Raw genomic sequence first — 17,076 nt, 5'->3', positions numbered from 1 at the left:
CAATCCAGGAAGGGAAGGGAAGAGAAAAATCCCTCTGCTGTCCTAACAAGCTTTGTTGCTGCCATATACAGCAGGTATCCTCTCCTAGTTCTCTGCCTCTGTACGCTTTGCTACATTTAGACTGCCTTCCCCTCTCCTTTCCTTGAGAAGAACGCCTAATTTTCCTTTTTTTTTGGGGGGGGGGGATGGGGATTGAACCCAGGGGTAGTCTACCTCCAAGCTATACCCCCAGCCCCATTTTTTATCATTATTTTGAAACAGGGTCTTACTAAATTGTGGAGAGTCTCACTAAGTAGCTGAGACTGGCCGTGAATTTATGATCTTCCTGTCTCAGCTTCCCAAGTACCGGGATTACAAGCATGCGCCAATCACATCGGGCTCTAATTTTACTTGTAAAACAACCCAAATGCTAGGCTTGGTGGCGCACATCTGTAATCCCAGAATTTGAAAGGATTCCGGGTTCGAAGCTAAATCTCAGCAATTTAGGGAGGCTCTACGCAACTTAGCGAGACCTTGTTTCCAAATAAAAAATAAAATAGGGCTGGGGGTGTAGCCTGGAGGTAGAATGCCCCTGGGTTCAATCCCCAGCACCAAAAAACAAAAACTGTCTCCTTTTCTAACTCCCTCAACCGTCTCTTCCTCGGACTCTCTCGGCACTAGATCTTCCATCCCAGTACTACGTTTCACCTGCCAACTACCCACCAGTTCACATTTACTGCTTTCTCTCCCAACAGTCCCACCACAATGAGTCCTTAAAGAACCAAAACTGTTGTTTTACGTGCCTGGTACGCAGGAGTTCAAGAAATAGGAACCTAATTCAGTCAATGGGCGGCCCTCCCTACTAAACCCCAAGCTGCTAGATTATAAAAGGCTTAGCACACACGATTTTTAAAGCCGACTCACCTCCAATAGGGTCACGTGGCTAAGGACCATACCTCAACCATCTCCAAGCTCTCAGGCTCCCATTCTCTACCTCACGGAGCTCTGCAGAGATCCCTCCTCAGGACAACCAGTGCGTACACACATAGTACTCAGATAAAATAAAGTCCAAACCCCACCAACTTCAGGACAGACCGAGGCCGTCCATCAGGAAAACAGGGTTTGTAGGGCTGGAGCCAGGGCTCGGAGCAATCGCCCAGGCAGGAATCTGCAACCTGCTTTGGTGCGGACTCTCCCCTGCCGGGGATGATGACAGCCCATCTCTCCAGGCTCGGGCTCCTCCGCCATCCCAGCTTCCCGCGTCCTCTCCTCTGCCTCACCGCAGGGCCCGCATCCCACAGCCCAACGCGGCCTCGTCAGACAACCAATCCCACGGCGGCCAGGGGACACGTGAGCCTCCGCGGGGCGGGGCTGGCATCATGAGCAGCCAATTGGAGGCCGAGGCGGACGTCAGGGGTGGGGCTGGCGGACCCGCCTTTCACGTCGCTCCTTTCCGCGGTGGCCTAGGTCTTGAGATGCTGGTGGTTTTCTAGACTCCTCGCAGTTCTCGTCCCCGCCGCCATAGTTCCCTGCCCTCGGGCTTCAGACCGACTGTTTAGGCCGAGTGCTTTTTTCTGTGCCAATGAGGCCAGGTCGTAGAGCGTGCCCTGGGCTTGCGGAAAAGATTGTTAATTTAGACTGTGAACCCACGCTGCAGCATCAACTTTACCTTCGTCTGGGTTCCCATCCGAGGTCAAGGGACTGGAGTGGACTCAGATGACGGTGTTTTTCCCTGTCCAGGGGAAACTCGTTGCCTGGCCAGGCTCTTGGAAATTTTTTAAATAAGAAAAAGGTGCCACAAGAAAAGGACAGCTAAACCGAATATGGTGGCCTATGCCTGTAATCCCAGTACTTGGGATGCTGAGACTGGATGATCGCAGGTTAGAGACCAGCCTCAGCAATTTAATGAGACTCTCGGCAATCTAGCGAGACCCTGTTTCAAGAAAAATAAAAAGGCAGGGGATGTAGCTCTGAGATACCACACACACACACACACACACACACACACACACACACACAAAGAAAGAGAAAGAAAGAAAGCGCTTGGGAGGCTGAGACAGGAGGATCGCGCAGGTTCGAAGCCAGCCTACGCTGTTTTAAGAGACCCTGTTTCCAAATAAAAAATATAAAATAGTCTGGGAGTGTAGCCCGGAGGTAGAAGGCCCATGGGTTCCATCCCCAGTACCACCAAAGGGGGGTGGGGGGAGAAAGAAAAAGGAAGGAGGGAAGGAAGAAGCTAAATACCAAAGAGGTGGGAAGGCAAGTTAGGAAAGACTTCCCACAGAGGTTCAATCCCCACTAACAGTAACAACAAAAAACATGTCCAGAGATCTATTCAAGAATGTTATTTTGCCATAAACAAGTTGAAGCAGAAACGACAGAATCATTTCCTGGTTTGATTTAAAGAGAGAGAAGAGCCGGCTTGGTGTTGCAAGCTTGTAATCCCAGCATTTGGGAGGCTGAGACAGGAGGATCGCAGTTCAAAGACAGCCTCAGCTACTTATGCCCTTTGCAACTCAGTGAGACCCTGTTTCAAAATAAAGGATAAAAATCGGGCTGGGGGTGTAAGCTAAAGGTAGAATGCCCCTGGGTTCCATCCCTAGTACTGAAAACAAAAACAAACAAACAAAAAAAAAACCCAAAAAACAAACAACAAAAAAAACCCAACAGTGCAACCCTTTTCCAAATAAACCATAAAATAGGTCTGGGAGTATAGCCTGGAGGCAGAAAAACCCCTGGTTCCACCCGCAGTACTACACACACACACACACACACACACACACACACACACACACACGGAAAAAAAAGTGAGGTGGGGGTGTAGCTCTGAGGTACAATGCCCCTGGGCTCCATCCTCAGTACCACAAAAAACATAATAAATAAAAGAAAATAGATCTGTCAACTTCAGTTTCACTATGCTGAAATCAAGGTGCCAGCAGGGCCATGCTCTCTCCAAAAGCTCTAGAGGAGAATCCATTCCTACCCTCTTTCACTTTTGGTGACTGCCAGCATGCCTTTGCTTGGGGTGGAATCACACTAATCTTTGTCTCTATGATCACACTGCTTCCTCTTGTATATAGCAGATCTCTCTGACTCTCTTATGAGGACACTTGTTATTGCATGTAGGATCCACCAGGTAATCCAGGATAATCTCTGTTTCCCCATCACAAGATCCTTAATAACATCTGCAAAGACTATGTTTCCTTATAAGGAAGAATTTACAGGTTCATAGCAACAATAACAACAATGGGAAGCCATTACTTAGTTATCATCCCCAAATGACAAACCTTACTCTCATCTGCTTATTTTTGCTATTTTGTTTTTTAATTACAAAAATAATTCATGCTCACTGTGAGCCATGAATTGGCTCAGGTAAATTGCTGAGGCTGGCTTCAAACCTGCAATCTTCCTGTCTTAGACTCCCAAATTCTAGGATTATAGGTGTGTGCTACCACACCTCGCATGAGCCATTTTAAAAATACAGTAAGCCAGGCGTGGTGGCACACGCTTGTAATCCCAGCATTTGGAAGGCTGAGACAAGATCACGGTTCAGACAGCCTCAGCTATTTAGAAAGGCCCTTTGCAACTCAGGGAGACTCTGTTTCAAAATAAAGAATACAAAATAGGGCTGGGAGTGTAGCGTGGAGGTAGAATTCCTAGTGTGGGGGGGGATACAGTACAATTGAAGAAAAGAAAGAAAAAGAAATTAAATTTAAAAGTTTTAGCTGAAAGCCTGGCGTGATGGTGCACGCTTGTAATACCAGCATTCGGGAGGCTGCGACTGGAGGACGCAGTTCATGGACAGCCTCAGCTACTTAGTGAAGCCCTCTACAAATCAGTGAGAACCAATTTCAAAATAAAGAATAAAAAATACACCGGGCGTGGTGGCGCACGCTTATAATCCCCGCACTTGAGAGAGGAGACGGAGGATCGCACAGGTTCGAAGCCAGCTGTGTTGGCTTAAGAGACCCTGTTTCCAAATAAAAATATAAAAAACAGGTCTGGGAGTGTAACCCGAAGGTAGAAGGGTTTCCAGGAACTCCAGTACCACCAAAAATAAATTAAATAAATAGGGCAGGGGGTGTAGCTCAGAGATCAAATGCCCTTGGGTTCCGTCCCCAGGCCCATAAATAAATAACTAAATAAATAAATAAATAAATAAATAAATAAATAAATAAAATAAAAGTTTTAGCTGAGCCTGATGGCACACTTTCATAATCCCAGTACCTAGGAGACAGGAGGATTACAGGTTCGAGGACAGCCTTAGCAAGTACTGAGCCTTTCAGCAACCTAGTAAGAACCTTTTCCAAAAACAAAAATAAAATAGTGCTGGGGGGAAGGGGTATAGCTTGAAGGTAAAATGCCCCTGAGTTCAATCCTCCTCAGTACCATAGAATAAAATAAAATAAATCTATACTCCTCCAATCCAGGGACAGCCAGCTCCTCATTGGTGTGCATTTTTCTAGGCTGGATCTTATGTCTATCAAATAAGAAGAGCAGCTGGGTGTGGTGGCGCACGCTTGTAATCCCCAACTTGGGAGGCAGAGACAGTAGGATGGTGCAGGTTCAAAGCCAGCCTCTCTGGCTTAAAAGACCCTATTTCCAAATAAAATATAAAATAGGTATGGGAGAGTAGTTCGGAGGTAGAAGGGTTCCATCCCCAGTACCACCAAAAATAAATAAATAAATAAATAAATAAATAAATAAATAAATGCAGGAAAAAGTAAATTAAATTAAACAGAACAAGTAATTTGGAAGGTTGATGAAATAAGTTAATATTGCGCACAATGAATATGTACAAGGCAACCTAATTTCAAATGAATATAGAGCTTTACAAACAAAATTAACCAGAGTAGATGATGCTCATATAATGTGGGAAATTGATGCTCATTCCCTCAGAGGTTGTAAGTTTAACTTTGGCTATTTACTTGAAAACCCCCTGAATTTTCTTAGTTCAAAGACCTGATTCACTCCCTGAGGTCAGACTCTGGCCAGCTAATCTACCCTCAAGAAGGCTCTTCTTGAGTCCTTATCAGCCTTCCTCAGTGGGTCTGTGTTATGAGGACTGGAGGAGCCTGGCAGAGTTCCTGCTCCTCCCAGGCTGATATCACAGTGCAACAGGGCTGTAACAGAACACAAACATTCAGACTAAAGCCAGAGATGCAGCTGAAGCATCAAGAGGAAACACAAGAACATCAGGTAAAAAAATTTTTTTAATCTTATCTCTTATTTTAGGTACTATTTATGTCTGAAGGGCTTAATATAATAGCAGCTAAAGTGAAACTTATAAAGGAAAATGAGTGAGAACTCCTGGGAAGTGTGGAAAGGTTATGTAAAAAGATCTAGAATCTCAGAAAACTTGGTTAATTTCATGGTTGTTATCAGTACCCAAGTAACATCAATGGGACGTGGGAGTCATGGGGCCCTTGGGTCTGCTAGTACAAAATCAATGAGATTTGTGCTATGAGTCCCATCAGTGAAAATTATGGGGAGAGAAATGGCAGCTGAGAATAAGAAAGCCTTTTTCTAACAGAAAACAGGATAAACGACTTTGAAAGAATGTGTCTCTAGGCCCTGGAGGTGTTCAAGCAGTTGTTGGGAGCTGGGAATATTACAGATAAGATTTAAGAATCAGATGGATGGGTGGGCTGGAAGATCTTTAAAGTCTCTTCCAACACTTTTTTTTTTTTTTTCCGGTACTGGGGATGTAACCCAGAGACATTCTACCTTTGAGATACACCTCCAGCCCTTATTTTTCATTCTTTATTTTGAAACAGGGTCTCACTGAATTGCAAAGGGCCTCACTAAGTAGCAGAGGCTGGCTGCGAACCGTGATCCTCCTGTGTCAGCCTCCCAAATGCTGGGATTACAACCATGCACCACCACGCCTGGCTCTTCCAACACTTCTGTGATACAAATAGAATATTACAAAGAATTTCTCTAAGGAGCCATAAGATGCCACATTTATCTGTGGGAGAGGTTCACATACTAAAAAATGGTCCCTCAAGTTGCTTCTGGTTTGCATGAAGGAAGTGAGAAGGTCACTAAGAGTAAACTGATGTCACAGAAGGGTACTTCTGCTGAGTACCTGACTTTCCCTTCTTAGGATAAACAGTATCCATAGGAATCCTGCTTTACAGACTTCACACAGAAGAGACAGGTGCTCTTTCCCTGGAGGAGGATCCTTGGCTTGCATTAGTAAATATTTTGTTTTGGAGTTAATCAAAGGTAGTAGGCATCCTTCTGAAATATTTCCTTCAGAGCTCTAATTTCAATTTAGGTGGCTATTCTCTATGAAGCAGAAAGAGGATTGGCCATGGTTTAATGATCATGCCCCAAAGGCTTGTGTTCTTTTCCAAGTCCTAGAGGTTCTCTATCACACAGAAAAACTACTAAGAAAAAAGAGAGGAAGAAAGAGAGAGAGAGAGAGAGAGAGAGAGAGAGAGAGAGAGAGAGAGAGAGAGAGAGAGAGAGAGAGAGAAGAGAAGAGAGAGAGAGAGAGAGAGAGAGAGAGAGAGAGAGAACCCCTGCTCCCATAACACACTGAAGAAATGTATGTTTATAATTTAGAAGAACATGTAAAAAGCTAAAAAGAGTTCTTCATTTGGTCTCAGTTGACATTCTTTCAGAAATAGAATAAGGCTCTGAAAAATGTATAAAACAGCACATAAGAGCCAGGCGTAGTAGCACATGATTGTAATCCCAGCATTTGGGAGGATGAGAAAGGAGGATCTCGGTTTGCAGACAGCCTCAGCTACTTAGTGAGGCCTTTGCAACTCAGTGAGACCCTGTTTTAAAATAAAAAATAAAGGCCGGGTGTGGTGGCACATGCTTGTAATCCCAGGGCTTGGGAGGCTGAGACAGGAGGATCACACAGATTCAAAGCCAGCCTCAGCTACTTAGTGAGGCTCTCAGCAACTTAGTGTGACCCTGTTTTCAAATAAACTATAAAATAGGTCTAGGAGTACAGCCCAGAGGTAGAAAAGCCCCTGGGTTCCACCGCCGGTACCACCAAAAATAAATAAATAAATAAATAAATAAATAAATAAATAAATAAATAATAGGGCTGGGGGTGTACCTGAGAGGTAGAATGTCCCTGGGTTCCATCCAAAGTACTGAAAAAAAAAAAGCACATAAAAATACCATTGTTTTGTACTGGAGATCGAACCCAGGATTACTCTAGCACTGATTTACATCCCTGAGCCTTTTTATTCTTATTTATTTATTTATTTATTTATTTATTTTGTGAGTCTGGGGATAGAACCCAGGGACATTCGACCTCTGAGCTACACCCCCTGCCCTATTTTTTATTCTTTATTTTGAAACAGGGTCTCACTAATTTACAGAGGGCCTCACTAAGTAGCTGAAGCTGTTCACGAACCACAATCCTCCAGGCTCAGCCTCCAGAATGCTGGAATTACAGGTGTACGCCACCACGCCCGGCTTGTTTTTTATTTTGAGGCTGGGTCTTGCTAAGTTGCCCAGGCAAATTGTGATCCTCCTGCTTCAACCTCCCCAGTCTCTGAAATCACAGGTGTACATCACCATGCCTAGCTTTTTTCTGTATATATATATATATATATATATATATATATATATATATATATATATATATATATATATTGCAGTACCGGGGATTGACCCCAGGGACATTTTACCTCCGAGCTACACCCTCAGACCTATTTTAACTCTTTGTTTTGAAACAGGGTCTCACTAAGTGGTGGAGGGCCTCACTAAGTAGCTAAGGCTGGCCGGAAACCCATGATCCTCCTGTCTCACAAGTACTGGAATTACAAACTTGCGCCACCACACCTGGCTTTTTTTTTTCTTTGTCTATTTTTATGTCAAGATCTTTTACATCATGTATTCTCCAAATCTACACTGTCTTAGTTCTCTACTGCCTTCCTGTCTTCCTTCTTTGAATTACAAATAGGAGCATCTTCTGACTTCAACCTCTATTTCTCTAATAACTTCCTTTGGCTCCTGTGCCAACCCATTCCCTTTAGATCTGGGCTCAGTGTTGGTGATTTCTGATTAAAGTGGAAAATGGCTCAAAATTCCATCAATGAGCCAGACGTTGTGGCGCACGCTTATAATCCCAGCATTTGGGAGGCTGACACAGGAGGATCACCATTCCTGGACAGCTCTGCTACTTAGTGAGGCCCTTTACAACTCAGTGATGCCCTGTTTCAAAATAAAGAATAAAAAATAGGACTGAGAGTGTATCTTGGAGGTAAAACGCCTCTGGGTTCTATTCCCATTACCGTAAAAAAAAAAAAAAAAAAAAAAAAAAAAAAAAAAAAAAAGAAACCCACATAATTTCAGCAAAGCAATTTTCTCTTTTTGATTTTTCCATGCCTATTCTTGCTGAAAAGACTAAGGATATTTGACAAAGTTGTTAGAAAAGATTAGAAAAGAGTAATAGTAAAGATTATTTCCAATGTTAAATGTATCTCCAATAATTTATAGATTTGAAAAATATCATTGTCTCTGGAATTCTCATTAATGTAGAAACCACATTTCCATCCCAATTATTTATAGGAAGCCCCTTCTGTCTTGTATGCACCACAGAGGAGCTGCTGAGATGGAGAGTCTCATGGCCAATACAGAAATGCTCTATGCTGAGACCATCGTAGAAGTGGGCAGAGTTACTTTTGGAGAAGAGAACAGGAAAAAGATGACCAACAGCTATTTAAAAAGAATCCAGAATTCAAACATCATCCAGGCTATCTGTGCACTGCTCAATTCTGGAGGGGGTGTGATCAAAGCAGAGATTGATGACAAAACCTACAGTTACCAAAGCCATGGGCTGGGACAGGATTTAGAAACGTCATTTCAAAAGCTCCTTCCTTCGGGTTCACGGAAATACCTGGACTACATGCAACAGGGGCACAGTCTCCTGATTTTTGTGAAGTCATGGAGCCCAGATCTTTCCAGCCTCCCTCTAAGGATTTGCAGCTTGCGCTCCAATTTATACCAGAGAGATGTGACCTCTGCCATCAACTTGAGTCCCAGCAGTGCTCTGGAGCTTCTCAGGGAGAAACAGACTAGCCCCCAAAGAGGTAGATGGAGTTTGCATCCTCAGAAACTTCTCAACAGATACATCCAGGAAGAGGAGGATATGAAGATGTCTGCCTCGGAATTTTTAAAAAAGGATAGGCTCCTGTATAAGGAGAAGCTCAACTTTACAGAGTCAACACATGTTGAATTTAAAAGGTTCACCACCAAAAAGATTGTGCCTCGGGTTAGAGAAATGCTACCTCATTATGTGTCTGCGTTTGCCAACACCCAAGGGGGCTACCTCATTATTGGGGTCGATGATAAGAGCAAAGAAGTGTTTGGATGTAAGAAAGAAAAGGTGAACCCTGACTCATTAAAAAAAGAAATAAAAAACTGCATAGAGAAGTTACCTACATTTCACTTCTGCAGCACAAAGCGCAAGGTGAATTTCACTACGAAAATCCTGAATGTGTACCAAAAAGATGACCTGTATGGTTATGTCTGTGTGGTTGAAGTGGAGCCATTCTGTTGTGCGGTGTTTGCAGAGGCTCCAGAGTCCTGGATTATGAGGGATGAGTCTGTCACAAGGCTGACAGCTGCGCAATGGGTGGTCATGATGCTGGACACTCAGTCAGGTAAAGGGAAGTCGAGAGTCGAGTCATTGTCTAGGGAGGAAGAGGGAGCCCCATTCTCTGCCTTTTTTGTTTCCAGTCATGTATATTGTTAAAAAATACAAATTTGATTTTGCTTTAGAAGATTTTGTCACAACGATTTTTTATTTTTATTTTTTGGTTTATTTTGTTTTTAGTTTCAAACATTGAGAATCTGAGCTCGTTGAGGTCAAGAAATGCTTGGATTTCAATTTGTTTGAAGCAAGTTATAGTAAGGTATCAGCCATGAATTAGTGAGTTTCTTTCTATATACTATAAAGGCTTGTTGAAAAATATTTTGTGAGTCAGGTGTAGTCACAGTACTTGGGAGGCCGAGACTTTCTTATTGTGTGTGTGGTACTGGGGATGGAACCCAGGGGTATTCTACCTCCGAGCGACATCCCCAGCCCTATTTTTTATTCTTTATTTTGAAACAGGATCTCACTGAGTTGCAAAGGGCCTCACTAAGTAGCTGAGGCTGCCTTCAAACCGCCATCCTCCCATCTCAACCTCCCAAATGCTGGGATTACAAGCATGCTCCACCACGCCCAGCTTAGGCTGAGACATTTAAATCACAGGTTCCAGATCAGCCTCAGCAATTTAGCAAGACTCTGTTTAAAAAAAAAAAAATAGCCGGGCATGGTGGCGCACCCTTGGAATCCCTGCGCTTGGGCGCAGAGACAGGAGGATCACACAGGTTCAAAGCCAGCCATGCTGGCTTAAGAGACCCTGTTTCCAAAAATAAAAAGGTATAAAATAGGTCTGGGAGTATAGCCCGGAGGTAGAAGGGCTTCCAGGAACCCTGGTACCACAAAATAAAATAAAATAAAATAAAAATAAAATAAAATAGTGCTGGGCATTGTGGTGCACCCTTGTAATCCCTGTGCTTGGGAGGCTGAGACAGGAGGATCACACAGCCTCAGCAACTTAGTGAGTCTCTCAGCAATTTAGTGAGACCCTGTTTCCAAATAAAATAGAAAATGGGGCTGGGAGTATAGCCCGGAGGTAGAAAAGCCCCTGGGTTCCACCCCTAGTACCACTAAATAAAATAAATAAATAGTGCCGGGCGTGGTGGCGCACGCTTGTAATCCCCACGCTTGGGAGGTGGAGACAGGAGGATCGCGCAGGTTTGAAGCCAGCCGGCACGCTGGTTTAGGAGACCCTGTTTCCAAATAAAAAATATAAAATAGGTCTGGGAGTGTAGCCCAAAGGTAGAAGGGCTTCCAGGAACCCCAGTACCACCATAAATAAATAAATAAATAAATAAATAAATAAATAAATAAATAAATAAATAAATAAAGGCTGGGGGTTATCTTGGAAGTGAAACCCCCCTGGGTTCAACCTCTATTACCACCACCACAAAAAAAAAAAAAATTGAGTTCATTTTCCTAGTCTAAATGATGGAAACAGCCTTATTGTAAAGATGATCTTCCAAGAAACTTTTTAAGAATGACTGCACCACGCCAGGAGTGGTGGCTCATGCTTGTAATCCCAGTACTTGGAAGGATGAGATAGGATGATCACAGGTTCATGGCCAGCCTCAGCTACTTAGTGAGGCCATCCATAGTGAGAGCCTGTTTCAAAATAAAGAATAAAATTAGGGCTAGTGGTGTAGCTCGAAATTAGACTGGCCCTGGGTTCAATCCCCAGTACCACAGAAAACAAAAACAAACAAACAACCCCCCCCCCAAAACAGGGTTTGGCTAAGTTTGCCAAGAGCCTTGCTAAAGTTGCGGAGGCTAGCCTCAAACCTGAGATCTTTCTATATCAGCCTCCCAAATCCTGGGATTATAAGCATGTGCCACCATGCCTGGCTGTACCAAGTCTTTTAAGTGAAACATTTTTTGACAAAATTGAACTCTGTGTGTGTGTGTGTGTGTGTGTGTGTGTGTGCGCGCGCGTGCATTGCACTCTTTTAGAGATGGAACCCAGGGTCATTCTACCTCCAAGCTACATTCTAAGTCTGATTTTTTTTTCTTTCTTTCTTTCTTTCTTTCTTTCTTTCTTTCTTTCTTTCTTTCTTTCCTTCTTTCTTTCTTTCCTTATTTATTTTATTTTATTTTATTTTTGGTGGTACTAGGGATGGAACCCAGGGGCCATCTATCTCCAGGCTACACTCCCAGACCTATTTTATATTTCATTTGGAAACAGGATCTCTTAAACCAGTTGAGGCTGGCTTCGAACCTGCACAATCCTCCTTTCTCAGCCTCCCAAGTGCGGGGATTACAAGCATACCGACGCCCGGCTTCAACATATATTTTTTATTCCATCTAACCTTGGATGGATACCTCAACAACTGTAACAGTAAAAACAACCTGTGCTTAGCTGAGCATGGTGGTGCATGCTTGTAATCCCAGTACTTGGGAGGCTGAGACAGGAGGATCATGGTTCGTGGACAGCTCAGCTACTTAGGGAGGCCCTTTGCAACTCAGTGAGACACTGTTTAAAAAAGAAGAAGAAGAAGAAGAAGGAGAAGGAGAAGGAGAAGGAGAAGGAGAAGGAGAAGGAGAAGGAGAAGAAGAAGAAGAAGAAGAAGAAGAATGCTGGGCGTGGTGGCGCATGCTTGTAATCCCAGCGCTTGGGAGGCTGAGACAGGAGGATCACACAGGGTCGAAGCCAGTCTCAGCTACTTAGGCTCTCAGCAACTTAGTGAGACTCTGTTTCCAAATAAAATATAAAATAGGTCTAGGAGTATAGCCCAGAGGTAGAAGCCCCCTGGGTTCCACCCCCAATACCCCCCCACACACACACACAAACCAACCTGTGCTTAGCCTTGCTGATCCCCACTAGATGCCCTTTCTTCTTAGAGATGACCTGGAACCAGCGTATTGGATTTGGAAGGAATCTTAGGGAGCCTCGCTCGTGAGTGACAAAAGACGACCCCCGCAGCAGTTCAGCCTTCCTTTCCTTAGGCCCTGTGAGTGTGACAGCAGCTCGGGCACCAGACACCAGCACGGAGAGCAGGAGAACAGCTCCTTGACTTTCGATTTTCTTTTTTGTTTGAAACAACCTTGTCATTGTCTAGCTCCTTCCAGTGTGGCCACAGACTACAGTGATGACCTGACTACATCAGCTTCATCTGCACTAAGAAGCCCAGCTTATCCCAAAAAAGTCCTGGAACTGAAGGGGGCTCTGCAACAACGTTTGTTTCCAGGTATTTCCTCTTGATTTCAGCTGGGGGGACTCTTTGTTTTGTAAAATTAAGTTGGGCTGGGCACCGTGGTGCATACTTGTAATACTAGTACTTGGGAGGCTGAAGCAGAAGGATCACAGGTTCAAGGCCATCCCGACAATTTGGTTTTTATTTCAAAACAAAAAATAAAAAATAAAAACGGGCTGGGGTCAGGGCACGGTGGTGCACACATGTAATCCCAGCTTTTGGAAAGCTGAGACAGGAGGATCACAGTTCGAGGAAAGCCTCAGCTACTTAGTGAGGCCCTTTACAACTAACTCATTTGGAAGCCAGAGTAGGGTGTAGCTCAGAGGTAAAATGCCCTGGGGTTCCACCCCCCCCAAAAAAAAAGGCTGAAGGTTGGGGTAACTCAGAGGTAGACTGCCTCTGGGTTCAATCCCCATTACCTCTCTCCCACACAAAATAATGATGATGATGACAATAATAATAATAACTGTTCTAAAAGAAAGTTTTTAGTGTCTCAAAAGCATCAGGTTTGTTAAAAGTCCTTAACAGGAAAGAGGACCTTCCCAGTAGTTGCTGAGCATCTTGGGGTTGAGGAAAAGGCATTAGGCGGCTGTTCTGAGACACTCCAACCCTGTGCTTTTCCTGTGCTAGAGCTTCCAAAAATGAGAGGTTCTGATTGCAGCCCCGGGCTGTGAAAAAGGGAAGCCTTCTTTGCAACTGAGAAACCTACAGTTGCAAAGACTACATACAGTCACTCCTCCCTACCATGTTGCAGGAATATTTATCCTATACTTTCGTAAGTGCTATTAACTTACTTCCATTCCTCACATTTTCAGTGACCCCGGAAGAGATACAATTTAAACCGGAATCCCTCTGTGAGAAGCTATTCTCAGATCATGAAGGACTGGAAGAATTAATGAAGTCACAGCTATATCCTTGCTCTCAGGGGATTGTGATCCTTTCTAAAAGCTGGGCTGGTGATGTTGGCTTAAGGAAGGAGCAGAGCGTCCTGTGCGATGCTCTTCTGATAGCAGTGGACAGTCCCCTGGTACTTTATACAGTCTTAAGAGACCCCAGTTGGACTGGAAGACTTGACTATGCTCGAAACACCGCTCGTCAGCTAAAGCAGAGACTGCAAACCATTGGTGGCTACACAGGGAAAGTGTGCGTCATCCCAAGGCTGGTGGACCTGATGGGCAGACAGTGCATGCCCGGGGAGTTCCTCGTGCACTACCCTCAGTCTTACAGGCTCGCCGGTGGGGATGAAGTGAAGGGCTTGCTGCAGGCTCTTGTGGTTGTCTCCCTGTGCTCCAGATCTCTTCTGAGTCAGCGGCTGGGCTCTGAGCTCATCAATCTGCTGGTAGCCGAGCAGTGTGAGTTGCTTTCCAGGACCCTTTGGGAAGCCCGGGAATTGTTCATCCACTGCTTTCCTGGAACCAGGAAGACCACCTTAGCCATAAAGATCATGGAGAGAATCAAGGACTTCTTCCACTGCAAACCAAAAGAGATCCTCTATGTTTGTGAGAGTGACTCCCTAAAGGATTTTGTGATGTAAGAGTTTTGCTAACTAAAAAAAAAAATAAATTAAAAAAATATATATATACACACACACATATATATACATATATATGTATGTGTGTGTATTTAGTTAATCTTTTCACCAGTGTCATAAAGTAATTTGTGTTTTCAGTTTAAGATTTTGCAAGGCTATTTTTGTGTGTCTTTGTGGGTCTGTGGATGGAACCCAGGGACATTCGACCTCTGAGCTATACCCCCTGCCCTGTTTTTTATTCTTTATTTTGAATCCGGGTCTCACTGAGTTGCAGAGGGCCTCACTAAGTAGCTGAGCCTGTCTGTGAACCGCGAGACTCAGGTCTCAGCCTCCCGAATGCTGGGATTACAAGTGTGTGCCACCATGCCCGACTTGCAAGGCGTCTTTACTGCATAAGTACTAGAGCCCAAACAAATTCATATTTTCAAATTACTAGGTATATGCAGTTTCTCCCTCTTAACAACTTTGTGTGTGTTTGTGTGTGTGTACAATTTAAACCAGAATCCCTCTGTAAGAAGTTATTCTTAGATCATGAAAGATTGGTGAATTAATGAAAACACAGATATATCCTTGTTCTCAGGGGACTGTAATGCTTTCTTTTCTTTTCTTTTTTTGTGCAGAACTGAGGATAGAATCCAGGGGCATTCTACCTCTGAGTTACACCTCCAGCCCTATTTTTTATTTTTTATTTTTGAAACAGGGTCACTGAGTTGCAGAGAGTCTCACTAAGTAACTGAGGGTGGCTGCAGAACTACAATCCTCCTGTCTATGCCTCCCAAGTACAGGTCACCAATGAGATCCACTGTGCTCTGGAAATAACACAGGGATTACAAGTGTCCACCACCACACTCAGCTGGATTGTGATACCTTTAGAAGCTGGGCAATGCTATATATATATATATATATATATATATATATATATATATATATTACAACATACTATAAAGAAAAGAGAGACACAGCACCCCCCTAAAAAACTCTAAAGACATTTCTGATTTTGTACAAGTAAATGAAGAAATAGAATTTACTTTAGAGGAATTTGAATTAGTATGTATTTCTTGTGCTTATATAAATTCTGATATGCCTCTTGATGACTGTTCTCCAGATCTAAAAAGGACAGAAAGCAAAAGTGGTTGTAACAGGTACAAACTACTTTTGAGACTTCATTAGCTGGAAGGATCTTATTTTCAAGGATTGTCAAGCAGCAGAAATGGACTAATAAGCCGGGCATGGTGACCCACACCTGTAATCCCAGTACTGGGGGGCTGAGACAGGAGGATTACAGATTTGAGGACAGCCTCAGCAAGTAGTGAGACTTGCACTAACCTGGTGAGACTCTGTTTCCAAATAAGGGTAGGGTGAACGTTTCTGCATTTGGTCAGGGAAGTTGTAATTAGAGCAGTTTTGTGGTTTTTCACAACATTATTGAATTGGTGAATCAGCCTGTAGGGAATTCGCCTCTGGTTCCAATCCGGAGAGTAATAAAGGCCGAGTTCTCTTTGTTTATCTGTCTGAAACTCTGCTCTTTTACTTTCTTACAGCCGGCAAACCACCTGCCAAGCTGTGACCCGGAAGACCTTCATGCAAGGGGCGTTCCCAAAGATTAAACACATAGTGATGGACGAGACTGAGAATTTCTGCAGCAAATATGGCGACTGGTACAGGAAGGCCAGGAGCATCACTCACCCAAAGGCAAGGGGGGCTGGCAGTGAAGACCTTCACCACGGGGTCCTCTGGCTTTTTCTGGACCCTTTCCAAGTCCATCATACAGATGCCAGTGGCCTCCCCCCTCCCTCTGCTCAGTTTCCACGGAAAACAATCACCACCGGGATCCACTGTGCTCTGGAAATAGCACAGGTCATAAAGGAGGAAATGAAGAGGATCAGAGAAAACCCCCCCTCCAATATGTCTCCAGACACTTTGGCATTGTTCCGGGAAGCTGCCTACGAGGAAGCCATGTGTGCGCAGGCTCTGCTGGGGGTGTGCGAGACCAAGACTAACCTGACCATTGAACAAATAGCACGCTACGTAGCAGAAAGATGTCACAGCCTGTTTCAATGTGGTTATCTGCCCAGAGATATAGCAATTCTGTGCAGGAGAGGGGAAGACAGGGGACACTATAAACTTGCACTGCTAAAAGCAATGAAATTAACTGGGGACCATGGAGAGAGAGAGGTCGTGTTCAGCCCGGCCACTGGGGTTTGGGGAGATCACATTGTTTTAGATGGCATTCAGCAGTTTTCAGGCCTAGAGAGGAATATTGTTTTTGGGCTTATTCCAGAATGTGCCCAGTCGGAGGAATTTCACAAACTCTGCTTTGCTTCAAGAGCCATTCAACACCTCTACCTCCTTTATGAAAAGAAGACGGCTTTCTGAAATTTACTATAAAGAACACAGGAGCTGGGCATGGTGGTGCAGGCTTGTAATCCCAGCACTTGGGAGGCTGAAACAGGAGGATGGCACAGGTTCAAAGCCAGCCTCAGCTATTGAGTGAGGCTCTCAGCAATTTAGTGAGACTGTGTTTCCAATTAAAGTATAAAATAGGTCTGGGACTATAGCCTGAAGGTAGAAAAGTCCCTGGGTTCCACTCTCAGGAAGCCAGAAAAAGCAGACTCTTCTCTCAGGCAGTTGGCAGCAATGCCTTTTTTTCTTTTTGCAGAACTGGGATTGGAACCTAGGGGCATTCTACCTCTGAGCTGCACTCCCAGCCCTATTTTTATTCTTTATTTTGAAACAGGGTCGCACTGAGTTGCAAA

The 17,076-nt window shown here is 44.1% G+C and overlaps 1 protein-coding gene across 1 annotated transcript; it reads left to right on the top strand.

The window, feature by feature from the left end:
• Positions 1-5,037: 5,037 nt before the first annotated feature.
• LOC308275311 (protein SLFN14-like) lies at positions 5,038-16,696 on the top strand (the record flags this gene model as incomplete). The annotated part of the gene is made up of 5 exons (XM_080713480.1): positions 5,038-5,178; positions 8,546-9,614; positions 12,655-12,783; positions 13,605-14,319; positions 15,862-16,696. The coding sequence occupies 5 exons, from the start codon at positions 5,038-5,040 to the stop codon at positions 16,694-16,696; spliced, it is 2,889 nt and encodes a 962-aa protein (XP_080569606.1).
• Positions 16,697-17,076: the final 380 nt, after the last annotated feature.

This window comes from Muscardinus avellanarius (assembly GCF_963383645.1).
Source record: "Muscardinus avellanarius genome assembly, chromosome: 16".
Lineage (NCBI taxonomy): Eukaryota > Metazoa > Chordata > Mammalia > Rodentia > Gliridae > Muscardinus > Muscardinus avellanarius.
The sequence above is the reverse complement of the archived record's forward strand: the minus strand, read 5'-3'. Positions and strand labels throughout refer to the sequence as shown.